The sequence below is a fragment of the Pan troglodytes genome, chromosome 22 (genome assembly GCF_028858775.2).
Source record: "Pan troglodytes isolate AG18354 chromosome 22, NHGRI_mPanTro3-v2.0_pri, whole genome shotgun sequence".
Taxonomy (NCBI): domain Eukaryota; kingdom Metazoa; phylum Chordata; class Mammalia; order Primates; family Hominidae; genus Pan; species Pan troglodytes.
Window position 1 is genome coordinate 41857926 of NC_072420.2, and position 27498 is coordinate 41885423.

Sequence of the window (27498 nt, forward strand, 5' to 3'; positions counted from 1 at the left end):
GTAAATATAGATAGCAAGGTGTTATAAAAATGGATTATGAGCTACAAATGGGCAGTCGAATGTTGAGCCTAAATTCCTTAGAGATCTAGAGTTGGGTGGAGAGGGGGGCTAAACAAATGGAGGAAGGGAAAGGGGTAAACAGCGTTGCCCAAGGGGAGACCCAGAGGCTCTGACTTGCTGAAGAACCTACCCAGTAGTGGAGATACTGAAAAAAATATTGGGCTGGCCACTTGTCTACCACTGTAGGTGGCTGACTGCCAGGCCAGGAGCCTGGGAGCTCCCAGTTCCTTTGACCGAGAGCAGCTTAGGCAAGGGAGTTATAAGACAGTACACAGGAAGGAGCTTGCAACTGGCTATTAGGAAAATAATACTCCTAACTTCAGCGTGGAAAAAGACAAGACCAATATTCGCCTAGCGAAAGGGGTATAACCCACAATCCTAGAGGAAATGTCAGTGCTAAAAACCCCAGAGCATCTGGAGGGTGGCCTATAATACCGATGCTGAGAACCCAAAATGCCTGCGTTTCAGCCAACAAGGATGCCCTCGCCAAAGCAGCTGTGCACAGCAGTGCCAAAAACCCTGGGGTACCCAGTGGGCAGCCAACCCCGTGAACCCAAGACCAGGTTACAGAACGTAGAACAATGTGACAACGTGACTCTGGTATCCCAGAGTCAACACAACAGGGGACCTCTCACAACCAAGTGTCCTGCCTTAAACAATTGCCCAAATACAATTAACAGAAAGACGAAAGCAAACATAAGACTCCAAACAAGACATACATGTTAGGACTGAAAATGAAACCGAAGTGGAGCAATAAAATGGAGTCAGAGGAGAAAGAACCAGGTGAAGGGGTGGCAAGAATGTGCTTCAAGGCACCTAAACCGTGGGGAACTGACCGCTTAGCCAAAGGCTTTTATTTCCTAGCTTACCTGATATTACTGGGGGAGGGTGCAAAGGGGACTCTCACCCATCCACAGAAGACAAAATGGCACCAGCCAGTTTTCCACATGGGACCCAGGCACAGGTCTCTCTAGGTTCCCCAGCTTGGGGGTGCTCAGCTTCTGTGTCGGGGGCTGGCTGGTTAGAGCAGTGGGTCCCACACGAGGCAGCTGTACTATGGACGCTTGGCTGTCCACTCAGTTTCACCACCTGCCAGGGAGAGATGATGGCTGTGAAAAGAGGCACTGGTTAGGGTTAGAGCTCGGTAGTGTTAGCAGCTCTTTATTGGTACTTCCTCAGTGTTACAGATCTTACATCCTCAATCACAGACTGCTTCACCGTCTCTTGCTGTCTTGCCAACTGCTGTCTCTTGTCTCTCACCAATTGCTGCCTCTCTGTCTCTGCTGTCTTGCCTCTCTGCCAATTGCCACCATCTCCGCTGTCCTTATCCCTTTGCTGGTTGCCAGATGATGCAGGACAGGCAAGCCCCAAGACTGGGGCTTAGCCTGGGAGAGTTCTTGGATTTGCCCAAAGATTCAAGGGTGAGCTGGTGGTGTTAGGCAGCAGCTTTCATGGAAGCAGCTGTGCACAGCAGCGCCAGAGATGCCGCTCCTTGCAGATCAGGGCTGCTCCATAGGCTGTGTGCCCTGAGTAGCAGCTCAGAGGCAGTTCTGCAGTCATATTTATACCTACCTTTAACTATATGCAAATTAATGGGCGGTGTATGCAGATACTTCTAGGATGAGGGTGGTAACCTTAGGGCCATTGGGTCATTGCCATGGAAAGGGGTGGTAACTTCTGGGTGTTGCCATGGAAACGGTAAACCGACATGGCATGCTGGTGGGTGTGTCCTATGGAAAACTGCATCTGCCCTGACCTGTTTTAGCTAGTGCTCAGTTTGGTCCTATGTCCAAGCCTTGCCTCTGGAATCAAGTCCCGCCTCCTGCCTCACCAGGAGTCGCAGGTAAGAGTGTGTGTCATGGAGGAGGTTATAAATGTGGGCCACTGAGACCCACTCCCCCCTGGGGAACTCTGAGAGGTGACATCAGATAGATTCAGCTGTGCTGACTAGGGGGCAAGGCAGCTGGGCCTTATCACTCCCTCCTGCCAACCATGGGTGGAGGGCAGCTCACAGGGGGTTCACTCTTCAGCATTTCTGGCTCAATAGCTGGCCAAAGAAGCCATCTGCAGAGAGTCACAGGTGCTTGCATTTAGAGGCTGTAGAGTCAAGTGCCCAGGAAGGGTGTGGCTGGCAGTTTGCTGTAGCTACTGTGTGCCTAGAACAGCCACTGTGTGCTAGAACCATGGCTGGCACAAGTTAGGATGATATTTGAGGAATGAAAGATCGAATATGTTCTACCACTGAACGTATTTGAGAGCATTATTTTGGCCCAGGAATCACAAAACAGAGTTTTAAAACTGTTCTTTAAAATCCTAACCTGCTAGCAGGCTCTAGAATCTAACTCATGAAAGCCTCTATGAGTTTGGAGTGTGCCTGTCATTGCTGTGTAGTTCCTTGAACTTTTATTGGAAGGTGAAGATGTGATGTGTAGATACTGAGCAAGAGAAAATGGTTGGGGGGCAAAGGGTGATCGTGTTTGAGGTTATAAACGACCACAAAACCGCCTTTGAGAGTTGAGTGCTCTGAACGTTAAGAGCTTGCAAACCCTTTAGAATGGCTGGGCTTTGTATGGTTGACTGGCAGCACAACAAAGTTGCAAGCAAGTGTTAAATTCCTGACCCACTACCACTTCCATGTAATCCATCAGGAAGTTTACCAAAGTATAGCTCCCACAGCTTTTGTATATATAAGAATTTACTATGTAGTAGTTCCTTTATATTCTGTATAACATCAGTTCTTAAGTACACACACATTTTAAAAGTACGTAATATTGTTATCATCCTTCCATTAGTCAATATATGTACATTTTGGTTTAACCCTGTAGTCCAGGGGCAACTTCTATGATCCCTCCTTCTTGCTTTTTGCACCCAAATAGGAGAGAAGGCAGTGTCATTCAGAATGGTCGGGCTGCAGGCACCTGTGGGCCGTGTTTATAGAGAGTGGAATCACTCTGTGCCCAGCAGAACCCACGTCTTCCCCTCCATGTCAGAGCTGGTGCTTCACTTGGGGCCTGCTCATCTCTGTCTCCATGGACATATGCCTCATTGCCTGGGTTTATGAATCATGAGGCTAAGTAGAGAATTGAAAACAACTCCCAATATTTGTGTTCAGGCCTAGGGAGAGGCAGGGTGTTCCATGGTTGGCAGGCCTATGCAAACCACCCCAGAGTCCAAGGAAGCTGAGAGGCCGAAGAAGAGGCTGCCAAATCCAGTTTCTCAGAAAGAAATATTTAATAGGGACTTATGAATGGAAGTCATGCCTGTGTCTAGAGTGGTGGCGAGACGAGATGGTGGATTCCCACCCATCACCCCCCAGACCCAGGGCTTACATACCATAGGGAAGGAATGTCTAGGGCAGTCGAAAAGGCAAGAATCCTATGTGAATCTGCCTAAGGGCAGGATTGCCTGAGCTAAGGGCAGGATTTACCAATAAGTACTTTCTCTTACATAAGGAACAATAGATAAGAGAAACCTTAGAAACCTTCCAGGAACTGGGGTCAATCAGAAGTCAACATGGTGGTGGGAATCCAAGGATGGAGTTGCTTTAGCCTCTCCACAGGGTCCTGCTCAACTTCAACCTTAAGCCTCATGTTCCAAGCCAGTGTCAACAGGATTCTTCCTGGGGCCACTGGGTTTTAGCACAGCCAATGGCACATTGGTTACTGTGGTTCCTTAGCCCTGTAATTGCATCAGAGGCCTGCCCAGAAGACTGATTGGAGGCCAGCAGTCTCGCTCCTGTGGCCAGGCAGCATCTTCTTGTGTCCCTCGAGAGTTTTGAAGGTATTTTCACATTATCTTCCCAATGCTGTTGATAAGTCTGATGCAATTGTAATTCCTGATTCACTGTATATGAACTGTTTTCTTTCCCTCCAGAAACATGTGAAGTATTCTTGACCTGGTATTTGGAAATTTCTTGTTGATGTGTCTTAGTCTGGATCTTTTTTAAAAAAAAATGCTGGGCACTTGGTGAATCTTTTCAGTCTAGAAACTCATAACGTTCATGTCTGAGAAATTGTCTAGTAATTGCCTGTTCTCTCTTCTTGGACCTCCCATTATTCAGAAGTTGCACCTTCTAGTCTGGTCTCTCTGCTTCCCTTGTCTGTCTTTTTGGTTCTTCTCTCCATTTTCATTTCTGCCACCCACATTTTAGTTTTCCGGATCACTTTCTTTTTCTCTGAATGCTTCTGTTTTTGTTTGTTTTTCACCTTATTCCTGTTTCAGAGTTGCACATCTTCTTATGTTTCTCTGAGAAAATTATGATTTTGCTTAACATTTGATTTCTGCTTCCTGCTTTTTATCTGTCTCCTCCAAGTTCCTTGTTTCAGTGTGTTTGTCATGGTCTTTGTGTCTCATGCTAGAGGCTTTCCTCACTATCTCATGATTATTGGCTGTCTGTTCATATTTAAAAGAGAAGCATTCAAATTTGATTGGAAGTTAAGGACTATATGGAGACAAGGTATAGAAAATATTTTCATTGTTTTATTAGTCAGGGTTCTGTAGGGGAACAGAATAGGAGATAGATATAGATAATAGAGATAGAGACATAGACATATAGATAAAGGGGAGTTTATTAAGTATTAACTTACACAATCACAAGATCCCACAGTAGGCTGTCTGCAAGTTTGAGGGGCAAGGAGAGCCAGTCTGAGTCTCAAAACTGAAGAATTTGGAGTCCAGTGTTCAAGGGCAGGAAGCGTCCAGTACGGGAGAAAGATGTAGGCTGGGAACCTAGGCCAGTCTCTCCTTTTCACATTTTTCTTCTGCTTTATATTCACTGGCAGCTGATTAGATGGTGCCCTCCAGATTAAGGGTGGGTCTGCCTTCCCCAGCCCACTGCCTCAAATGTTAATCTCTTTTGACAACACCCTCACAGACACACCCAGGATCAATACTTTGTATCCTTCAATCCAATCAAGTTGACACTCAGTATGAACCATCACAAGTCCACCCCTTGTCAACTTGAACCCATACACATCTGAGATCATACATAATCTTCAAATAAAGACAATAATAAGGTCATAATTATGCCTAACATATTACAACTATTCTTTGTACAACCTGAAACACACCAGTCTCCAACCCAAATACTATTACATAAAGTTAACAATACTTAAATGCTGATTTGAAGTCAGTAAATCTTATGTCACATGCTAAAGGAAAAAGGAAATAAAATCAAGATATTTTCTTAGTACAAGTATAAACATGCACAAACATGTTTTTAACAAAACAAGGAAAAAATACTCATGACAATTACAGTCCTCGTTTCTGCAGCTGGTCACGTGGTTGTAGCCGGTATTGATGACTGCCTTCTTCTACTACCCATTCTGTATTCCCTTTGCCTTCAGCAAACACCTTGGCAGGTTGTGATTTTTTTTTCCTGGTGGAGTGACCCAAACCTTCATTCCTGAAGGGTCTGGGCCATTTCTAGTCCTGCCTGGATTGGGCTGTTGTAGTTTCCCATTGATCTTAATCACAGGGCATGGTAATACTAAGAGATGCCCTAATGGATCTCCTGTATTCCATGAGTACTCTTCCTTACCTCCATTGTGGAGTAGTAGACTGATTTCATCTTCATAGTCTGGGTCAATCACCCCGGCCAACCATAACTCCCGTCTTAGTCTGTTGACTTAAAGGTAGGAGGAGCCCAGAGTGTCCAGGTGGCAATCTGAACTTCCAGTTTAATGGGATTGTTGTTGTGTCTCCTGGTGGCAGTGTTCCTCCCTCTGAAACTAAGACCTCTAGACCAACAGAACTTAATGTCATGGGAACAGGAAGCAAAAATTTTGCTACTTAATCACTAGGGGTGATTGTGAGTGGTGCCACTTCCACTTCCACCCCTTGATTCCTGGACCTGTGAATCCTGGCTATGGGAGAAACAGTACCATATATGGGACGCTGATTCAGAGCATACACGGCCTTCTGGAGAACTTTGTCCCAGCCATGCAAAGTATTGTCACCTAGTTGGCATTGTAGTTGTGACTTTAAAAGGCCATTCCAACATTCTGTCAATCCTGCTGCTTCAGGATGATGGGGATAACATGGTGAGACCAGTGAATTCCATGAGAATGAGCCCACTGTCGTACTTCTTTAGCCATAAAGTGAGTGTCTTGGTCAGAGGCAATGCTGTGTGGAATACCATGACGGTGGATAATGTATTCCGTGAACCCATGGATGGTAGTCTTGGCAGAAGCATTGTGTGCAGGATAGGCAAACCCATATCCAGAGTAAGTGTCTATTCCAGTGGGAACAAACCTCTGCCCTTTCCATGATGGAAGAGTTCCAATATAATCAACCTGCTACCAGGTAGCTGGCTGATCACGCCTAGAAATGGTGCCATATTGAGGACTCGGTGTTGGTCTCTGTTGCTGGCAAATTGGGCACTCAGCAGTGGCCATAGCCAGGTCAGCCTTGGTGAGTGGAAGTCCATGTTGCTGAGCCCATGTGTAACCTCCATCCCTGCTACCATGGCCACTTTGTTCATGGACCCATTGGGTGATGACGGGGGTGGCTGGGGAAAGAGGCTGAGTGGTGTCCACAGAAAGGGTCATCCTATTCACTTGATGATTAAAATCCTCCTCTGCTGAGGTCCCCCATTGGTGAGCACTCACATGGGATACAAATATCTTCACAATTTTTGACCACTCAGAGAGGTCCATCCACATCCCTCTTCCCCACATTTCTTTGTCACCAATTTTCCAATCATGCTTCTTCCAATTCCCTGATGATCCAGCCAAACCATTGGCTACGGCCCATGAATCAGTGTATAATCACACATCTGGCCATTTCTCCTTCCATGCAAAGTGCACAACCAGGTGCACTGCTCGAAGTTCTGCCCACTGGGAAGATTTCCCTTCACTGCTGTCCTTCATGGATGCCCTAGAAAGGGGCTGTAGTGCTGCAGCTGTCCACTTTCGGCTGGTGCCTGCATATCGTGCAGAACCATCTGTGAACCAAGTCCTAGTCTTCTCTTCCTCTGTCAGCTGATCATAGGGAACTCCCCATGAAGCCATCAGTGCAGGCTAAGGGAGAGAAGGCAGGGTGGCAGGAGTGGAGACCATGGGCATTTGAACCACTTCCTCATGTAACTTACTTGTGCCTTCAGGATCTGCTCGAGCCCAATCATGTATATACCACTTCCATTTGATGATGGAATGCTGCTGTGCATGACCCACTTTATGGCTAGATGGGTCAGAAAGTACCCAGTTCATGATAGTTCAGGTCACATGGTGACTTGAAACATTCAGTTTCCACTAAAGCCCAGTAACAGGCCAAGAGCTCTCTCTCAGAAGGAGAGTAGTTATTTGAAGAAGATGGCAGGGCCTTGTTCCAATATTCTAGAGGCCTCCACGGTTATTCACCTATGGAGGCCTGCCAATGGCTCCAATCAGCATCCCTATCTGCCACTGACACCTGAAGCACCATTGGATCTGCTGGGTCATATGGCCCAAGTGGCTGAGCAGCTTGCACAGCAGCCTGGACCTGTTGCAGAGCCTTCTCCTGTTCTGGACTCCGCTCAAAATTGGCAGCCTTTCGGGTCACTCGATAAATGGGCTGGAGTAACACACCCAAATGAGGAATGTGTTCCCTCCGAAATCCAAATAGGCATTGTGCTCTTTCTTGGTTGTAGGAGGGACTAAATGCAGCAACTTATTCTTCACCTTAGAAGGAATATCTTGACAAGCCCCACACCACTGGACCCCTAGAAATTTTACTGAGGTAGAAGGTCCCTGAATTTTAGTCATATTTATTTCCCATCTCCTGGCACATAAATGTCTCACCAATAAGTCCAGTGTGTTTGCTACTTCTTGCTCACTGGATCCAATCAGCATAATGTCATCAAACTAATGGACCAGTGTGATATCTCATGGAAACGAAAAGCGATCAAGGTCTCTCCAAATAAGATTATGACATAAAGCCGGAGAGTTTACTGTCCTACCCCTGAGGTAGGACAGTAAAGGTGTATTGCTGGCCTTGCCAGCGGAAGGCAAATTGCTTCTGGTGGGCCTTATGGACAGGAATGGGGAAAAAGTCATTTGCCAAGTCAATGGCTACATACCAGGTACCAGGAGATGTGTTAATTTGCTCAAGCAATGAAACCACATCTGGTACAGCAGCTGCAATTGGAGTCACCACTTGGTTAAGCTTACAGTAACCCACTGTCATTCTCCAAGATCCGTCTGTCTTCTGCGCAGGCCAGGTGGGAGAGTTGAATGGGGATGTTGTGGGAATCACCACCCCTGCATCCTTCAAGTCCATGATGGTGGCACTAATCTCCACAGTCCCTCCAGGGATGTGATACTGTTTTTGATTTACTATTTTTCTAGGTAGAGGCAGCTCTAATGGCTTCCATTTGGCCTTTCTCACCATAATAGTCCACACCCTACCAGTCGGAGCCAGTGTGGGGGTTCTGCCTGCTGCTAAGCATATCTATGCCAATTATGCATTCTGGCACTGGGAAAATGACCACAGGATGAGTCCGAGGACCCACTGGACCCACTGTAAGTTGGACCTGAGCTAAAACTCCTTTAAGTACCTGACTTCCGTAAGCCTCTACTTTACTGGAGGACCACAGTGACATTTTGGGTCCTCTGGAATTAACGTCAGCTCAGAGCCAGTGTCCAGTAGTCCCTGAAATGTCTGATCATCTCCCTTTCCCCAGTGCACAGTTACCCTGATAAAAGGCCAGAGGTCTCTTTGGGGAAGGATGGGAGAAAGATCCACTGCATACATTGTCGGTAATGTAGTGGGGTCCTTCCTCAAGGGGACCCGACCCCCCCTTCATTCAAGGGGTTCTGGGTCTGTAAACTAGCTCAAGTCTGGAAATTGATTGAAGAGCCATGATTCTCTGTTTTTATAATTCAAATTAGTCTTTTGGCCATTTGACCTAGAAGTTTTCTGCTTGTATAAATTAAGTAGGAATGCAGTAGGCTTCCTATCAATTTCACTTCTAGGAACACCATGATTAAATTAATTAACCAGTGCCAGAGCTCTACACGAGCCAGACTGTTCTGATTGCTGCTTTGCCTCTGCTGTCCATTAGGGTAGCTGTGCCCACCTGACCTTATCATATCTAGTTTTTGAAACATGGCAGGGAAAATGATTCCACGTAACCTGACCATATCAGCTGGGTGACTGAATAAAACACCTTCTCAGCTCACTTTCCTCTGGCCTGAAGCTTTTTGCTGTAGCTGCTTTTGCAACAAAGGACACAGTTGTAGGCAGTGGATCCTAAATGGAGGTTTCCTGGGGGACTTTAGGGAAAGCTTATATTTTCCTGATAAAACTGTCAAGTGTGGCCAAGATAATACTTCCCCCTGTTTTCTGACTTTAATGAAAATACAAGGCCCTCAACAGAGATAGCTGACTTCTGACTTTGGGAGAGAGGTCAGGGAACAGCAGTGATGCTGTCGCTGATGTTTTTGAGCTATTGGTCTGATATCACTAGAGGCTTCCTTTACATATTTGAGCCATCCTAGATCTATAATTTTCTGTTTACTTGTAGCCAAAAATATTCTAAATGTTTCACCCTCATACTTTTTGAGAAAAAAATAATAGCTTAATAATAATAAAGTACCTTAAGGCAATTTGCCATTCTTTTCCTTTCTTCAAAATCAGCAAAGCATGGCAGGACACATCTGAAAGTCTGTTTACTGTTGTTTTTGTTGATGTTATTGGCAGGCAGGGCACTTATTTCCAGCAGGGAAGAAGCGGACCCAGTTAAAGGGATCTAGACTCTGGTCGTCAGGAACGGGTCAAGCCCTTCACCATGAGAAGAGCACCAAAGAGAGTTAATATGGGGTTGACCAGAGGTAGGCAAAGGAAGGCCTGTGGGCCAAATCTGGCCAGCTACCTGTTTTTATAAATAAAGTTTTATTGGAACACAACCATGCTGGTTTGTTTCATATTTCCTGAGGCTGTTTTCACACTGCAATGGCAGAGGTGAGTGGTTGACACAGATGCCGTCTCACCAAAGCCTATGATATTTACTGTCTGGCCCTATACAGAAAAAGCTTGCTGACCTCTGGGTTAGACTGTCAGGTGGTAGAGACTAAGGAGGGAGTGACAAGTCCCTGTTGGCCACCTGAGGTTTTGTCTGTATCAGGAAGCTGCAGATGGGAGATGTCCAGGCAGTGGCTCAGAAGAACCCATGGAGGACCCATTAGGGGAAGGGTTGGTATGTGGACACCAGCCACGCCCAGGGTGAACCAGCTGTGCAGTCAAATACAGAACTTCCCGTCCCTTACACCTCCATTCTCTGTGTTTCAATTTTAGTGAAGTCACCCACACCCAGAGTGAACCAACCATGCAGTCAAATACAAAACTTCCTGCCCCTCACACCTCCATTCTCCCTGTTTCAATCCTGGTGAGGTCAGAGGCACAGTCATGAGCAAGGTGGGGAAACAGCAGTAAATCCAACCACAACACCTCTCCTCCCTGACTATAGACCGCCAAGCCTAAATCAGGCCCGTCACGTTGGATGCCAGATAGAAACTTTGATATGAGATAGGACTGGACTCAAAATGCCTAAAATCAAATGTATGACCACAAAGCTTTTTGAAAAATGTAGACTTTGTCCAAGATAGCATTCAAGGGTTGAGAAGTATAACTTACATGGCTTGTTAGAAAGCAGTTGTATGGCAAGAGAGGGTTCTATTAAATGTTATTCCATCATATAATTTCTATGGAGAGGAATTTGGAAATGGCTAGCAAAATTACGTACATTTATCCTTTGACTCAGAAATCCACTTCTGGGCTGGGCACAGTGGTTCATGCCTGTAATCCCAGTACTTTGGGTGGCTGAGGCAGGCAGATCACTTGAGGTCAGGAGTTTGAGACCAGCCTGGCCAACATGGTGAAACCCCGTCTTTACTAAAAAAAAATAAAAATAAAAATAAAAATTAGCCAGGCATGGTGGTCCATGCCTGTAGTCCCGGCTGCTTGGGAGGCTGAGGCATGAGAATTGCTTGAACCTGGGATGCAGAGGTTGCAGTGAGCCGAGATTGCACCAATGCACTCCAGCCTGGGTGACAGAATGAGACTCTATCTCAAAACAAAAAACAAAACCAAAAAAAAAAAAAAAAAAAAAAAAGAGAGAGTGAAATCCACTTCTGGAAGTCTATACAAACATTACACTGGGGAAAAATATGAAAAGCAATTCACAAGGCTATTCACCATGGCACGACTGTCATAGCCAATGATTAGAAATAACCCACATGTGCCTCAAAAGGGGACTGGTTGATTAAACTATGGTAAATCTACACCATTGAACATGATATAAATGATTAAGAATATCTTTAGATACTGCAAGTGAGAACAGCAAGGTAGAGAAACGAGGATAGATGTATACCACTGTTCACCTAAGAAGGTAGCATATGGCACATGGAGGTGTCTTTCCCAAGAAACTGCCCAGGACAAAGGTCTCCAAAGTTAGAGGATGCAGGAAGAAATTAGAATGTCTGAATTTGTTTTGCCTAAAGCAATAAAGAATTTGGCTTTGGTAAGTTGTGATAAACACAGGTAACCTCGTTTGGTTCACCTGCCGGGTGTCCTGGTCTTCGTTGACGGTGACACACTGCAGAGGTCTGGGGTCTAGGGATCGCTGATTCTGCAGCTCAGTGAGCACAACTGGTGCTTCCTCGAATGTTCTTTTGCTTGCACCCTGCTGGTGGCTTCGGTTTCCAGGATTTTGTATGGCATCAGTCTGGTTTGTCTTTTATTTTATCTTATCTTATTTTTTGAGACAGGGTCTCACTCTGTCACTCAGGCTGAGTGCCATGGCACGGTTACTGCTCACCGCAGGTTCAGCCTTTCAGACCCAAGGCATCCTCCCACCTCAGCCTCCCGAGTAGCTGGGACCACAGGTGCATGCCACCACACCTAGCTGGTTTTTAATTTTTTGTAGGGATGGGGTCTCACTATGTTGCCCAGGCTGGTCTTGAACTTCAGAACTCAAGGATCCTCCCACCTTTGCCTCCCGAAGTGCTGTGATTACAGGGATGAGACACTGCACCCAGCCAGCCAGGTTTTGTTTTTTTTTTTTTTTTTTTTAAGAAATACAGTCTCTAAAGATGAGTTACATGATTTTATTTCTCAGAAAGTCACAGTTCCAGATTTGCTGACATTTATGGTGTTAGCAAGTGGCTGGCAGTGGTATGGTACTTAGTAGATATTGAAAAAAATAAACACAAAACAGGTCCCTTTAAGATGATATTTTAATGCTAAGTGAGAAGCGTAACATCTCCTGCTATGGAGAGGTCGTCTGAGGATGATGGCTGTACATGTTTACATCATTAGTTGATTTCTACTACCAAAATGGAGTAAGTTGGCTACCTATAAAACACTTTTGAACCCTTAACTTGGAGACAGAATTTCCTACCTATGTAAAAATCTTTCAAATAATTTTGCTTGTGTTAAAAAAAAAATGGAAATAAGCCATACCTTCCGGTTAGTTTGCTAGTTACTGATTGACATTAGGAAATATGCAAATTGACTATTCCTAATCTCCATTTTACAAATGAGGAAACTGAAGCACAGATCAGCTATATGGCTGAGGTAACATCATTCATGAGGGCAGAGCCAGGATTTGAAAGCAAGTTGGCTGGTCCCCCACTGTGTGCCCTGAACCAGTGTACTAAGCTGCCTCTTGTGTGTTTTATAAATTTCAAAATGTATGTGATGTACAAAGGGAGGATATGCATAAGGGGTAGATATATACACACATAGAAGTTAAATACTCAAAAATACTTATTTTTATTTTTATTTTTGAGACAGAGTCTTACTCTGTGGCCCAGGCTGGAGTGCAGTGGTGCAATCTCGGCTCACTGCAGCCTCTGCCTCCTGGGTTCAAGCAATTCTCGTGCCTCAGCCTCCCGAGTAGCTGGAAATACAGGCACGTGCCACCACACTGAGCTGATTTTTGTATTTTTAGTAGAGGAGGGTTTTGTCATGTTGGCCAGGTTGGTCTTGAGCTCTTGGCCTCAAGTGATCCGCCCACCTCGGCCTCCCAAAGTGCTGGGATTACAGGTGTAAACCACTGTGCCCAGCCCCCAAAATATATATTTTTTGATGGGCCAGTTTATCCCCAAAGTTTCAAAGTCACTTGTCACTGAGAATTCTGAAGCCTTGTGGGGAATGATGGGCCTCGTCTGATTCAAGAGAGATTGCCTGTTTCTGAGTTGAGTCATAGTGTATCTGGGTACTCAGGCTAGATCCTAGAACATCACAGATGCTCAGGAGCGATGCATTCACCTGTCTGTTCCTGCCAGGGCTTTCTAGCTGCCTGCTTTAATAAGCTCCTCTACCAAAGCAGTTCCAGATAGAATTGAACAATCTTTTTAAAGCATAAATATCAGCTTCCAACAGGGGTCTCCATGCAGTCTCTACTCTACGGGTGGCGTATTTGACTCCTCTTTCCAGCTGGCTGGTGTGAACACACCCACTCGAGTTTCAGCACCACTGCCTTTTAGTTGTTTTGTTTTTTGTTTTTAATTTTAGTATGAGTACTGCTAGCAAAAACAGACTGCTTCTGGAGGGTCAACCGAATAACCATCACCCTTCTAGGCAACTTGGGGGATGTGTTGGTGGCTCTTTGTATGCTTTTTATTTTTTATTTATGTATTTATGTATTTATTTATTTATTATACTTTAAGTTCTAGGGTACATGTGCACAATGTGTAGGTTTGTTACATATGTATACATGTGCCATGCTGGTGTGCTGCACCCATTAACTCGTCATTTACATTAGGTATATCTCCTAAAGCTATCCCTCCCCCCTCCCCCCACCCCACGACAGGCCCCCGTGTGTGATGTTCCCCTTCCTGTGTCCAAGTGTTCTCATTGCTCACTTCCCACCTATGAGTGAGAACATGCGGTGTTTGGTTTTCTGTCCTTGCGATAGTTTGCTCAGAATGATGGTTCACCGCCTTCCTTTTTAACAGGAATCCTCTCAGAGGTCAAGGTGCTGCCCAGCGTCTGCTCCTCTTTCCCCTTTCCTCCTTGTGGTGCCGGGGAGGAGCTGGCTGCCGGAGTCCCTTCCTCATCTTCCTCCACCTGCGCCTTCCTACCCTCCCTCCCTGCCTCCTTCTGGAGGGAGCCCCAGGGAGGAGGGGAAGGCTGGTGAGGAGGAAGAACTGAGCTCTGCTGGCAGCTGCTCGGGGGTCTGCAAGATGCTGAGGATGCTGCAGGGGGTGGCAGTGGGGCTCTGCCCAGCACCCGGGCGGAAGCGTCTTGTCTGGGTGCGTCGGAGGAAGTAGTACCACCCAGTGTCCAAGGAGTGGTTGGTTGCCCAAGGAGTAGGGCATTTTCCTGAGACAGCTTCCTTCTGTCCTGTGCTAGGGAGGCGAGCTTCCAAGAGTGGTTCAGGCTTCCTTTTCTTCTGGCTTCTAATTCAGCTCAGAAGGGCAAGAGAAAAGCCAGTGCATGGATCCCACTCACCCTTCCTGCTTGTTCTAGCCGGGCTTTGATTGCCTCCGCACCTCCAGCTTCTGAAAGCAGGGCCTCTCCCAGCCGCCGCTCTCACTGGCAGGCAAGGTGGTGTGTGCCCTGCCCCTCAGGCCAGGGGCGGGGATGGCTGCCATTGTTGTAGGTCCCTTGTGCCCCGCTCACACCTCCACAAATAGCCCTTCCATCGAAACCTCTTCTTCCCACCTATGAGTGAGAACATGCGGTGTTTGGTTTTTTGTCCTTGCGACAGTTTGCTGAGAATGATGGTTTCCAGCTTTATCCATGTCCCTACCAAGGACATGAACAATGAGAACACATGGACACAGAAGGGGAACATCACACACCAGGGCCTGTTGTGGGGTGGGAGCATTAGGAGATATAACTAATGTCAAATGACGAGTTAATGGGTGCAGCACACCAACATGGCACATGTATACATACGTAACAAACCTGCACATTGTGCACATGTACCCTAAAACTTAAAGTATGATTAAAAAAAAAAAAACCAAAAAAAACCTCTTCTTGGGAGCTCTGGAGTAGAATTCTCTTTCTGGTTGGACTCTGATAAATACAGCTGGTGATCATTATTTCAGAATGAAATTTCGTTTAGTTTATGAGTCTGTCCAAATATTTCGATCATTTAAATTCAGATGTTAGTTTACCTCGGTTTGTAGAGAATGGACTGGGCTGTAGAAACTTAGAAGCCAAGCGAATGTGGACTCCGCTGTCTTCATTGCTATCTTGTTACTATGGATGTCGGATTAGGTGCACCCGTGAGGTCTTGGATTGAAACCCCATGTTCTGCATGTCTCAGGACCTCTTCCCTGCACTGTGCTAGCCCGGCCCCCTGTGATGGACTGAATTGTGTCCCTCAAATTTATATGTTGAAGTCCAAACCTCCAGTACTTCAAAATATGACTATTTTTGGAGATGGGGCCTTAAAAGAGGTCATGAAGTTAAAATGTGGCCATGAGGGTGGGCCCTGATCCAGTCTGACAAGTGTCCTTACATAGGACATGCAGAGAGACACCAGGGATGTGTGCAGAGGGACCGCCATGTGAAGAAGCAGCAAGAGGAGCAAGAGGACGGCCATCTGCAAGCCAAGGGGGAAGCCACCTGCCCACACCTTGATCTGAGACTTCCGGCCTCCACAACCATGAGAAGATACGTGTCTGTTGTTTAAGCTGCCCAGTCTGCGATGCTTTGTTCTGGCAGCCTGCACTGACTCACAAACCCACTTCTGACCTAGGCCCTGACTGGGTTCAAGCATGCACAGCCTGGCCAGCTCAGCCACTGTCCGCATTCACAGCCTCCTGCAGCTTCCACTGCTCAGGCATCCTGATCCTAGCCTTCTTAGTTGGCCATTGCTCACCAGACCATTTTATGTGGGCAGGAATGAGGAGACAAGGAGGGCCCTCAGGGACACAGTTGCCCCTCTGCTATCTTACCCTACCTGTCTTATCCTCTGGACCATGCAAAATGTTTATCTTATGTAGTCTTTTGTTCTTTGGTAAATGCCTATTAATATAACAGACACATACTTAGTATCCATGGTGTCCCAGCAGCCCCGCAGCTCTGATCGTAGTAGAGGTGGTTTAAAGAGAAATGCATTAAATAGAGTTGAGTTTGTTTTTCACAAATCAAGACACATCCCACTTGGGGCAAAGTCGTGACATTCAGGTGAACCTGAAAGTTATAGCTTCTTTTATAGCCAGTTATCCAAGGGCTGAAGCCATCGAGCTGCCTGCCTTCTGAGCACTTGAAACAAAAAGGATTGGAATGTTTGGTACAAAACCCAGCACTTAAAACCTATGAGGCTTTCAGCTGTGACTCTTACTGTCTCGCCTCCATCTGGGAAGTTCATTGATCTTCAAAACCTGGCAGGCTCCTCAGGGGAGAGAAGATTTAAGATGGAGCAGCCAGCTCAAATCCCTATTAGGTCCAAGAGCCAAGAGGCGCAACGCGCAGCTAGTTGGGAACATATGAACATCCTTCCAAAAAGCTGCAAGACTGTTGTGCGTGTAAATCTACGTTGAGGAAATTATGTGGTGAAATGGGTTTTTTCAAAGTTTGCACTTAGGCCCTTTTCCGAAGAAAATCTGTGTTGACAGTGGAGGGAGATAATGTTTGAGTTAATTGATGAGAGTTTTAAGCAGTAATCAATATTTCCCAAACTAGCAAACCCAGCATGTTTTAGGGTCATTTTCAATGATTAAAATTAAAATTTGGTTGTTTCAAAACTTTGATTGAATGCTAACCACTGGAGGCCTGGTGTTGGATGAACCAGAGCATACTGGGATGCTAAAAAATATTAAGTGCAAATCCCATCTCTGTCTGAAATTGGTTTTTGTATAATTCCTGTTTTAGAAAATTGTGAAATCATGTAAGACAGTTTTCACTATAAATTATTTTCAAAAGTCTTTGTGCTAAACGATCAGGCATGACCGTAGTGAGCTGTTTGTTATTTGTTATGGTTAATGCTTAGTTGCCATGTGCGGAAATTGATGGTTAGATGTTTGATTAGGGGATTGTTGAAGGTGGTGTGAGGGCTGAATATTGACCCCAGATGAGTTTTTGCGATGCTATCATGATGAGGAAGGAGCAGGAAATCATATTACACGACCAATGCTTGGAGGATTTCAAGGGGGTGTGCAGCCCACCCACCTCCACCCCAGAGGGATGCCATGGGTCCTAGGCAGGAAACACTCTACACTCAACAAGCTGCCAGCCAGGTGGAAGAGGGCATTATTGCAGAGGACAGGCTTGAGTCTGCTGGAAAGCAGTAGGGGATGGGAAGTATTCAGCCAACTGGACGTTTCCTGGGGACAGGCACCAAGTCCCTCTCACTAGCTGTTTATTTCTGGATAGGCCATCGCTCCTGGCACTGGTTAGACCCTCAACAAATACTATGGAATTAAACTGGAAAAGGGAGAACGTGGTGAAAAATATGCCCTAACATTGTAACAAGTCATAAGGTAATGCACTTCCCATCACTGAAAAACCCAGCAGAAACACTGTCACCTCTGCATGCTGATAGACAGCAGTGCGGTCACTGAGAGACGGGACCAATCGGTGCTCCCCAGACCTGGCTGATCAGCAGTTACATGGGGACCTGGTTAAACATATGGATTCCAGGCACCATTCTCTGGGCTGGAGATGTATATACTTTTTAAGTGTCTGAGGTGATTCCAGTGATCAGGCAGGACAAAATGATGACCCCCAAGATTTTCATGTTTCTTCATAAAATCTAGTGCAGTGACTGAGTTTGGTTATTGTTTTGATGGAGAAGTTACTGTAATCCACATGTGACTGCAAACGTTTGGCAAATCGATATTTCATGGACACGTGATACTTGTCTGGTCCTGTCCTAGGCACTGAGCATCCAGTAGGTGCAACAGTCACCAAAAATCCTGCCTTCTTGGAGCTTACTCTTTCATGAAAGGGACAGGCAGGACAACGTGTTGTAGGCATGGTGATAGAGACTATGAAAGGATGGTGATAGATGCTATGAAGAACATTACCACATGGGCAAAGGAGTATCAGCGGTAGGGAAGTGTCACAAGTTCCTAATTATCATGGCCAGGGAAGGCATCTTCAATGAGGGAGCTCTGGAGCAGAGACCTGAAAAAGGAGGGGTGGGAGAGCAAGGTGCTTGGGGAAGGGTGTCCAGGCAGAAGGAAGAGCCAGTACGACGGCCTTGAGGAGGAGCTGTGCTTGTGTGCTGGAGGAACCCAAGGCGGCCTGTGGTGGAGCCTGGTAGGTGAGCTGTGGGGAGGAAGGCTTGAGGAAGGCGGGGGAGTGCTATTGTTGAGAGTTGCCTGGCTGCGAGGGTGAATGAGGAGTGTGGTTTTGGAAACGCCAAATGGAGATGCCATTCCTAACACCCATGGGGAGAGCACCTGCAGCAGCTGATCATGCCTCTGGGCCCAGAGACACCTGAATTTTGAGAGTGTGCTACACAGAGGTGGCATTCATGCACTCCCATGGACTGAGCCTGGGGAGAGGAGGTGAGGTCCCAGCACAGGCGCTGGGACACCCCAAAACTTAGAGGTGGGGGAGGTGAGGAAGGGTCAGTAAAGGGCCCCAAGGAGGAGGAGCCTGGTGAGGCAAGATACCTGAAGACGGGGATGGGGCAGGGAGGAAAGGAGTTTTGAAAGACGTCAAACCCCTCAGCAGGTCAGCCGTGGCTGGAGAGGACATTGCTACAGAGAGAAGAGCTGTTTTTTGGGGGTGGTGGCCCCAAGCGAGAAAGGGAGGAGAGGACCTGGAGCCTGTGAGCTCACTCAGCTATTTCAAGGGGATTTACTGTGGAGGAGAACAGAGAGATAGGGCTGTGGTTGGAGGACAATGTGGGGTGAAGCCCAGGCTGGAGTGCAGTGGTGCAGTCTTGGCTCACTGTAGCCTCCGCCTCCCGGGTTCAAGCAATTCTCCTGCTTCAGCCTCCCGAGTAGCTGGAATTACAGACACCCGCCATCATGCCCGGCTAATTTTTGTTTTTGTTTTGTTTTTTGTTTTTTGTTTTTTTAGTAGAGACAGGGTTTCAACATGTTGGCCAGGCTGGCCTTGAACTCCTGACCTCAGGTGATCTGGCCACCTCGGCCCCCCAAAATGCAGGGATTACAGGCATGAGCCACTGCGCCCGGCCAAGAGTTTGCATTTTCTTTCTCAAGATGGGAGATATGATGTCCCATGTATAATAAGCGGGAGTGATCCTGGGAGAGGGGGAAAAACTGATGATGCAGAAGAAAGGGAATTAGGGGCATGCTGTCCTGAGTGGGCACTGAGTGGGGTGGTCCAGTGCCCATGGAGAGGGGCTGGAGCTAGGACCATGGGTGGTACCTGTCTCCACTGCTGCTCCAGCAAACATATTTAACACTCACGTTCAAGGGCTGTCACATGTATGTTGAAGACTTTGCCAAGGTTAATATGTTGCAATTTTTTCTCCAAGTCTTCTTCATTTTTCCTGTCTCTAGAATGTTCTGAAAGATTTCTTTATGACTTTTCTATACCATAATTAAAGAAAACGTCTGTATTTTGCTGGCCATAGAAGCCAAAGAGGGATGCATCTGTCATTTCTCTTCTGGGTTAGCATTCTTTCAAAATATCTGGACACCATAAAAATGTAGAGGTCAGTCAATAGAGATTTAATGCTTTCTTATGAGAAATTCCCTTGGAAGGGCTTTAAGAAAGTCTTTTTAGAAGAGAATAATATCTTTGATGACTATATGCCTATTAAAATACTTTTTTTTTCTTGTGGGTTTACCATGGAAAAAAACATCAAAGCCTTATATGAGCCACATAGAAATAGCCTGTTTCTTAAATGGCTGGCCTGAAATTAGCGAAGGGTAGCAAATTGAACACAATGGTTTTTCTGTGTTGCGCATTCAGTTTGGGCTGATCAGATCCCATGCAAAAAGATTACTGTAAAACGAAGATGAAATTTTAGATTTTAAGAAGATTTCATTGTAAAGCTAGGTCACAGCATTCCACATTCAGGTGAGTACTAGGATTTGTAGATTATCAGTCATTATCATTAACATACTCACATATAATTGTCATTGTTGCTAAGAAGTGTTTGCACCTTTTCAACACTTAGAAATTAAGTCACATTTTCTGCTTTCAAAGCCCTTAACCTTAATCAATATTTTATAATGTGTTTTCATAGATGAGATAAATTTGAGTTACCCCAGTTATAAGATGGTTACTCCTTGCAATTATTCTAGATATGAAGATTCATTTTGCTAAAATGTGGTAAAATTGCAAGGCCATTCAGCAGGTCAGTTTTAAATACAATATGATTATTATTCCATCATCTTTGTGCGTGATTGAAAATAACAGATTGTGTGATTGGCAATTCGCTTCCCCATTAGAAAATTTACCTTCCTACTTCTGTTGTGTCTTATATAGTATAATTATTCTGTTGCCTTGAAAAATATTATAATAAACAGAAGGGCTAATTTTTTTAAGCGTGTTGGGTGGCCGAGGAGAAATGAAATTTTGAGTGGAAAACCTCACATGAATTGTCTGTAGTTGCTTGTCCTTCATCCCTCACCAGTCCAAAAGCCAATTCCACAGGAATTGAAAACTGTTATGAAAGAGAAGCCTGGTCTTCCATCTTAACATCGGGTCATGAATTCAATGGGGAACACTGTATCTTCTTCATCTCTATGACTCAGGCTCATAGTAGCTGCTCACTTAATATTTATTAGAAATAAATATTTATTGAAAAAATGAATCTCCCCCAAAGAACTGAAAGCAGGGTCTTGAAGAGATAGTCACACACCTGTGTTCACAGCAGCATCATTCACAATAGCAAAAGGTGGAAACAACACAAGTGTCTGTGGACAGTTGAATGGATAAACAAAATTTGGTCTATACTTATGTTTTAGTTTGGGCTGCCCTAACAAAGTACCCTAGACTGAGTGGCTTATAAATAATGTCAGTGTATTTCTCTTAGTTCTGGAGACTGGAAACCCAAGATCCAGGTGCCAGCATGGTCAGGGTCCAATGAGGGCCACCTTCTGGGCTGCAGACTGCCTGCTCTTCATTGCATCTTCAGATGGCAGAAAGAGGGTGAGAGCTCCTCCGTCCTTTTTTATAAGGGCACTAATCCCATCCATGAGGCTCCATCCTCATGACCTAATCACCTCCCAAAGGCCCTGCCTCCTAATAGCACCACCTTGGGGATTAGGATTGCAACAAAAGGCAGAGGACACAAACAATCAGGTCATAACAATATATAATGGAATATTATTCAGCCTTAAAAAGGAAGACAGTTCTGGCACATGCTATAACGTGGATGAACCTTGAAGACCTTATGCTATGTGATAGAAGACTGTTACAAAAGGACAAGCACTGGATGATTCCATTTATGTGAAGTTCCTGGAGAAGGCAAATTCATAGAGACAGAAACATTAAGGGTGGTGTCTGCAGGAATGGAGAGTGAGGAGTTGTTTAATGGGTAACGGGTTTCAGTTTTGTAAAATGAAGTGAGTTCCTCAGGTGGGTGATGATGATGATTACACAACAATGTGAATGTACTTAATGCCATTGAACTTCACCTTTTTAGAAAGAGCTAAGATGGTAAATTTTAAGTTATGTGTACTTACCACATTTTAGAAAAAATGAATGTTAATATCTAGAATAATTGCAAGGAGTAACCATCTTATAAATTGCAATAACTTGAAAGTCTTGCCTTATCTCTTTCTTTTTTTACGTTTATTTAAAATTTTGACAAAATTTGAATGTTGGTAACTAGGGTAAAGTTAGCGATGTTCTTTTTCTGTAAGTTCAGGTTTGGAGTGGGTCTTCAATTGCTGTCATCAACTCTTGAGCAAAAGAGAACATTTAGTGAAACTCCAGAAACATCTTGAGAACTAAGACATTACACCTTTGATAAGAATTTATTCACGCTTCTTTAGAAAATGTGCAGGAAGAACTAATTTGTAGGTAAAATGACATGTCCTAAAATTTTGGGAAATGTGTAATGGGTTCTTAGGGGTTCTTTCGGGGTGGCTTTAGTTGTCGCTTGGGAAAGGAAGAAGCTAATTAACCCTGTTAATAGAAATGTTATTCTACTTATCCCTCTCCCCAACTATCATCAAAGTATGAAGGTCAGAGCTCTTTTGTCCTTTTTAATAGTTTGTTTTCTTAAAAGTGGTTGAGTGTGAATTTTCTCTTGCATGGGAAAAGGATCATTGTTTTTATTGGCATCAGTGAATGCGCTCACACATGACTGTTTAAATATGTCTTCATTCGTTAGTCAGTAGGATCGCATCCTGCTGGAAGACAGATTGTGTAACCTCAGAGGCTTCCAGGGAAACTCCAGTCCCAGGGAGAGAGTGGGACAGTGGCATGCTCTATAGAGAAAGCACCCCTTGTTCTCTCTCTCTGCCTCCCCAACCCCGCCCCACTGATCTCCCTCCTGGTGCAGGCTGTCTTCAGAGGGGCTGTTGGAGCAGAAGAAAACATCCAGCTCACCTGTCACTGAGTATCCCCTGTTGCAAAGGAACACAGGCTCTCTGGCCTCCAGCCCACATCTGCGGAAGCTTGGTTGGAGTGAGGCTGCTTACGGCTGCTCCCCTTTCAGTCCATGTTTGGTTTCTGCATCCAAGAGGCAGAGTGAGAATCAGACCCTGGTCGGGGGTGATCCCTGAAGGCAACGCAGTCATATGCAGTCTCTTGGCAAGCAGCCAGTGCTCTCAGCTGGGACACCCTGTCTTCAGGCATGCTGCTCTGTGGCCCCGCTTACAATGGTGACGTTGCCTGATTCTGGCCCTGGTTCTGCCTATCACTGGCCAGGCAGCCCTGAACCAAGCTCATACCGCTAGGGCCTTAGGAAGGGAGAGGAATGCAGGCAAAAGTCGTCTCCCATACACAGCTACCTAAGGAGGAACAGAGCCTTAGGATGTTAAGTGGAACAAACCAAGTCACCACCCACATGTAAGAATGTGACCACGAGCGAGAAAACCCACAGACACACCTTTCTAAGGGTGGTGGCCTACGGGATTAGCTTCTCTTTCTCTTCCAAGTGACTGCTCTCCCCACCACTTGGCCTCCACCAGAGGGGGATGTGGGCAGTGCACGCAGGACTGCACGGTGTCTTCTGCAGGGGTGAAAACAGTATTTAAAGCCCCTGTGACTGCAGGTGCCTGCACCTTCTGGGGGTGGGAGAGGGCGTGAAATCCTATCAGCAGGAAAGTCCATCCTTGCTGCTCCGCTCCACTCGCCCAAGCCGGGCTGGGAAGAGAGGAGAGAGGACTTCAGAGGTGCCCAGGCTATTCCCAGGGGGAGGCCTGTGTGGTCCCCGTTTGTTTGGAGATGATAAGGAGTCCATTCGAGGGAGGAGCTGCCTTCTGAACATGGGAGTGGCTGACACTACCTCTGAGGGTTTCAGTGCCTCTCCCGTGTCCAGAAGTCTTCTGATTCTGATGCAGGGGGCAGGATGGCAGGGGTACAGGGTAAGGGTATGAGGGCTCAGGGGCTGCTAAGGATGGGGGTGTTTGTTTTGTTTTAGTTCCTGCCACCCCACCCTGCCCTCTGCTCCCCATCTCTGCCTGGGTCACCCATCACTGAAAGATGTGAGTTGCACACCAAGGTGGCAACCAGAGGGAGAAAAACAGCCCCTAGGGATAGGGAAGGTGGGAGTTCCGTGGAGGCAGCACGTGGATCAGGAGAGCTGGGCAGCCAGGGGCAGAACAACCACCTGCCAGGGCGGGATTAAAAAGCAGGCATCCTCACGATAGCCTAGGATACCTTTGGATTGGAGCATTTCCAGCTGGAACGTTGCCCTCTTGCAGCCACGTACAGGTGGTGCTGACACTCAGGCCGCTCCCAAACGTTCTATCGTGCGGTTATGTCCACCCTGGGTTGCAGCCCATATGCACCCTGGGAGGACTGCTGAACACACCGCCAGGCCACGGAGATTGTGCACGCCACTGCCGGTCTGTGTCCAGACTAGCAGCAATAAGGATTCTGATTCTGATTAAAGCCCCTGTGACTGCAGGTGCCTGCGCCTTCTGGGGGTGGGAGAGGGTGTGAAATCCTATCAGCAGGAAAGTCCATCCTTGCTGCTCCCCTCCACTCGCCCGAGCCGGGCTGGGAAGAGAGGAGAGAGGACTTCAGAGGTGCCCAGGCTGTTCCCAGGGGGAGGCCTGTGTGGTCCCCGTTTGTTCAGAGATGATAAGGAGTCCATCTGAGGGAGGAGCTGCCTTCTGGACATGGGAGTGGCTGACACTACCTCTGCGGGTTTCAGTGCAGAGATAAGGAATGCCAGTCTGGTGGATAATTTGATGCGTGCCTTGTTCTGCAGAGTGATGTATTTGAGAAACAGCCCTGTAACGAGAAAAAGCCACACTACCCCTCTTTAAGTTCAAACACCACTGTGCCAGGCGCTTTTCTAGAGGCAGGACAAGGTATGATGCTCAGAGCAACACTCTTTATTAGCCCAGGGTACGGACAAGGGGGCTGAGGCTCAGAGAGGGTGGCAACCCTCAGATTCTGCAGCTAACAAGAGGTTGAGCTGGGGTTAGAATCTTGGTCCAGCACACCCTGAAGTCACTATCCTTTCCTGTATGGAGAAGACACAGGTGTATCCTGGGACCATGGCTAGGAAATGAACGTGAAACTCGCATCCTGTGAATGTTATGAAAGGACATAGTTCCCAATATGTTTAAGGGCGTTGGCTATGGGTTTGGGATGAAACCTCTCCCCGCTGTAGAAATGTGTCCTTTCTACTCTTCATAAGGGATGTGTGTTATTTGGAAAGTTTCAAAACTCAGTCAGGGAGGTCCCCCTCCCGCCTAACCAACCTATCACCCCAGGAACGAGGTTTCAGCTGCAGAGGTAGTGACAGCTCCCAGGTCCAGAAGAATTAGGATTTGGGGACTTGGATTTGAGTGATCTCTTAGGTTCTTAAAATGGGCCTCCTACACCCTAAATACTGCTCCCTCAACTTCAACCTCCACAGTTGGTATCAACCTGCTGTCAACTAAAAGTAAGCTCCTAAGCCCCCCACCAACTGAACAGACCTTCTTTTTGCCAAGGAGACCCCCCCAAAAAAACCTTAAAAACTTAGTTCTCAGCCATGATGGGACAGGAGATCAGACACACCTTGTTATACTTTCTCCCTTTTATGGTTTAGGCACAACGACTGACCAGTACTAATGTTAAAATAGAGAATAGAACAGACTGTTTGTGGCAACAAGATACCAACTTATAAGCAGCAACCTCAGGCCACGCCAGGCAAGGGTCGAGCCGCGTACTCTACACTTAGAGAACGGATTCTGTTCTCACGGCACAGCGTCTTCTTTTTCTCCAGCAGCTAAACACTCACCGGCCCGGAGATCAGCCAGATTCAAATGACTGCAGCTCATCCGCCCACAGACGCGGACTGACCCCATTCCACAGCCATGACTGCAGCTCGGATTGGGCAGGAGACTGACTTCAGGAACCTCCTCCAGATAAGAGACCCCTGACAGTGGACTGGCTCTGGTTGCTTTACAGAGGCTGCTCACTTGAGTGCCTTCAAGTCCTGAAAAGACCTTTTTGACATTTAGGGCCTAACTGTGATACACTTAAATGTTAAGACTCCAGCCCAGAGTGAACACAGGAGACATGTCACACGGATGTTCAATATGCGTGCATCAGGACCACCTTCATGAATATTCATAGTTCCTCCTGTAAACTGCTGAATATGTATGTTTAACCAACCCATTCAGCATAAAGCTCCTTCCCCAACCCCTCCTCCTTCAAAGTGCCTGTCTCTGGTCGTGCACAAAGGCACACTTCCTAGACTGCAGGATGGCCGCCTTGCACCTTTATAAGAAGGTATTCTTTTCACCTTCCCAAATGTATAAATATTGTGTTGATTTTTTTTTTTTAAGTGAACACTGCTAAATGCTAAGCATTTGGTAGAAAACCACCATGTTCCAGAATCAGGCAGCCAAGCCCATCCCCATTCCCCCCGCCCACCACCCCTCTCCCCCCTTCACTGCCACCATCCACTTGGCAGTTGTGGGTTTCCCAAGAGGAGCCCAGGTATCCATGTGTCTCTCAACATGTGTCTTTCTAGTAGGAGCCTGTACAGCAATAGTGAAATGGCTCACACTCTCACACATGCACACACAGCCAGAATAAATTGTATAATCAAGCTCCTCTTAGCTAAGTTCTGTAACATCTGTTTGTGTTAAGTGGTGCTCTTTGAAAATGATTCCCCCCTCCCTTTATAAAAACAACCTTAATTTTAGATTGTGGAGAAATGGCGCATGACAATTATTTTTGCTTTCTTCAACAAGATGTGTTTAAGTAAATGAGATTCATTTCTAGAACTGAAGCGCTGAAAGAGCCTGATTAACAGAATCAGTGCCTACAATCATATGTAATAACTGTGGGCAAACAGCCCCGCGTGGCTGGGCTGCAGAGGCCACTGCTGCTGTGGGTTCGGCTTGCTGGCAGACTTCAGCAGATGGGCTGCTAATATAATTAGGAATCGTTGTGTTAAATGAGCCATTATTTAAATTATCTGCTAATTTTCCTATCTATTAACCTGCTGAAATAGAGAGAGTAATATCTGAGAAATCTCAGGCTGCTAATCACTAACTAGATGAATCACCCAGTTTTTCCCTTTAATGCAACATTTTACCTTATTGCAGCAATTAGCAAATGGCTTTCTGTAGGGTTATTGCCCAGTGCATCAACCGGAGATTAAGAAGGGACAGTGGGAGACGTCCACAGTCTGTTTAGGTTTCATCCAGGTGGCAGATTGGTGGCTAGACCATGGCTTCTAGCCGAGGAGGCTCTTGGCTTTCTCGACCACTGTTTTCTTGTTTATTTCACAGTCTCTGCATTAAAGGATATTTGGCCTTCAGAAAGCTTCTCTTAGTCCATTTGGGCTGCTATAACAAAATACCTTAGACTGGGTGGCTTATTGATGGCAGACATGTATTTCTTACAGTTTTGGGAGCTGGAAGTCCAAGACCCAGGCACTGGCAGATTGAGGTCTAGTGAGGGCTTCGTGCTTCATAGAGTCAGTGCCTTCTCTCTGTCTCCTTACATGGCAAAAGGGATGAGAGAGCGCTCTCACGTACTTTTGTAAGGGCACTAATCCTATCTCTTAGGGCCCCACACTCATGATCTAATTGCCTCCCAAAGGCCTTGCCTCCTAACATCAGTACGTTGGGAATAAGGGTTCCTCATACAAAGTTAGGGGTCAGGGCACAGACATTCAGAGCATAGCAGAGCATAAGGTGAGCACTGTGTGAGTATAACTTCTCTCACTCTCCCTACCCTGAGACACTGGTAGGGGGCAGGAAAGTGAGGTAGGGGGGAGGAGGAGGTCAATACAGGGTGCACTCAGAGTGGGCTATTGCAGTGCAAGGACTTCTGGGGGATGACACAGAGACCACTCCAAACTGTTTGCCTGGGGAGTAAGGGAGCAAGGGTTTGGACCCACCAGCTGTTTATTTTTGGTCGAGGGCTGCTCCCAGGAGCATTCAC

General features: G+C 46.3%; 1 protein-coding gene across 3 annotated transcripts in view; it reads left to right on the top strand.

The window, feature by feature from the left end:
• BACE2 (beta-secretase 2) overlaps window positions 1–27498 on the top strand; it is a 109130-nt gene that overhangs the window by 17479 nt on the left and 64153 nt on the right. The window contains exon 1 of one of the 3 annotated variants that reach the window (XM_024352385.3): window positions 14301–25830. The exons of the other annotated variants lie outside the window; for them this stretch is intronic. Coding sequence (XP_024208153.1) covers window positions 25804–25830 — 27 coding nt within the window. The 5' untranslated portion in view covers window positions 14301–25803. Of the gene's footprint in view, window positions 1–14300; window positions 25831–27498 lie in introns of those variants that run through there. 3 annotated transcript variants of the gene reach the window in all.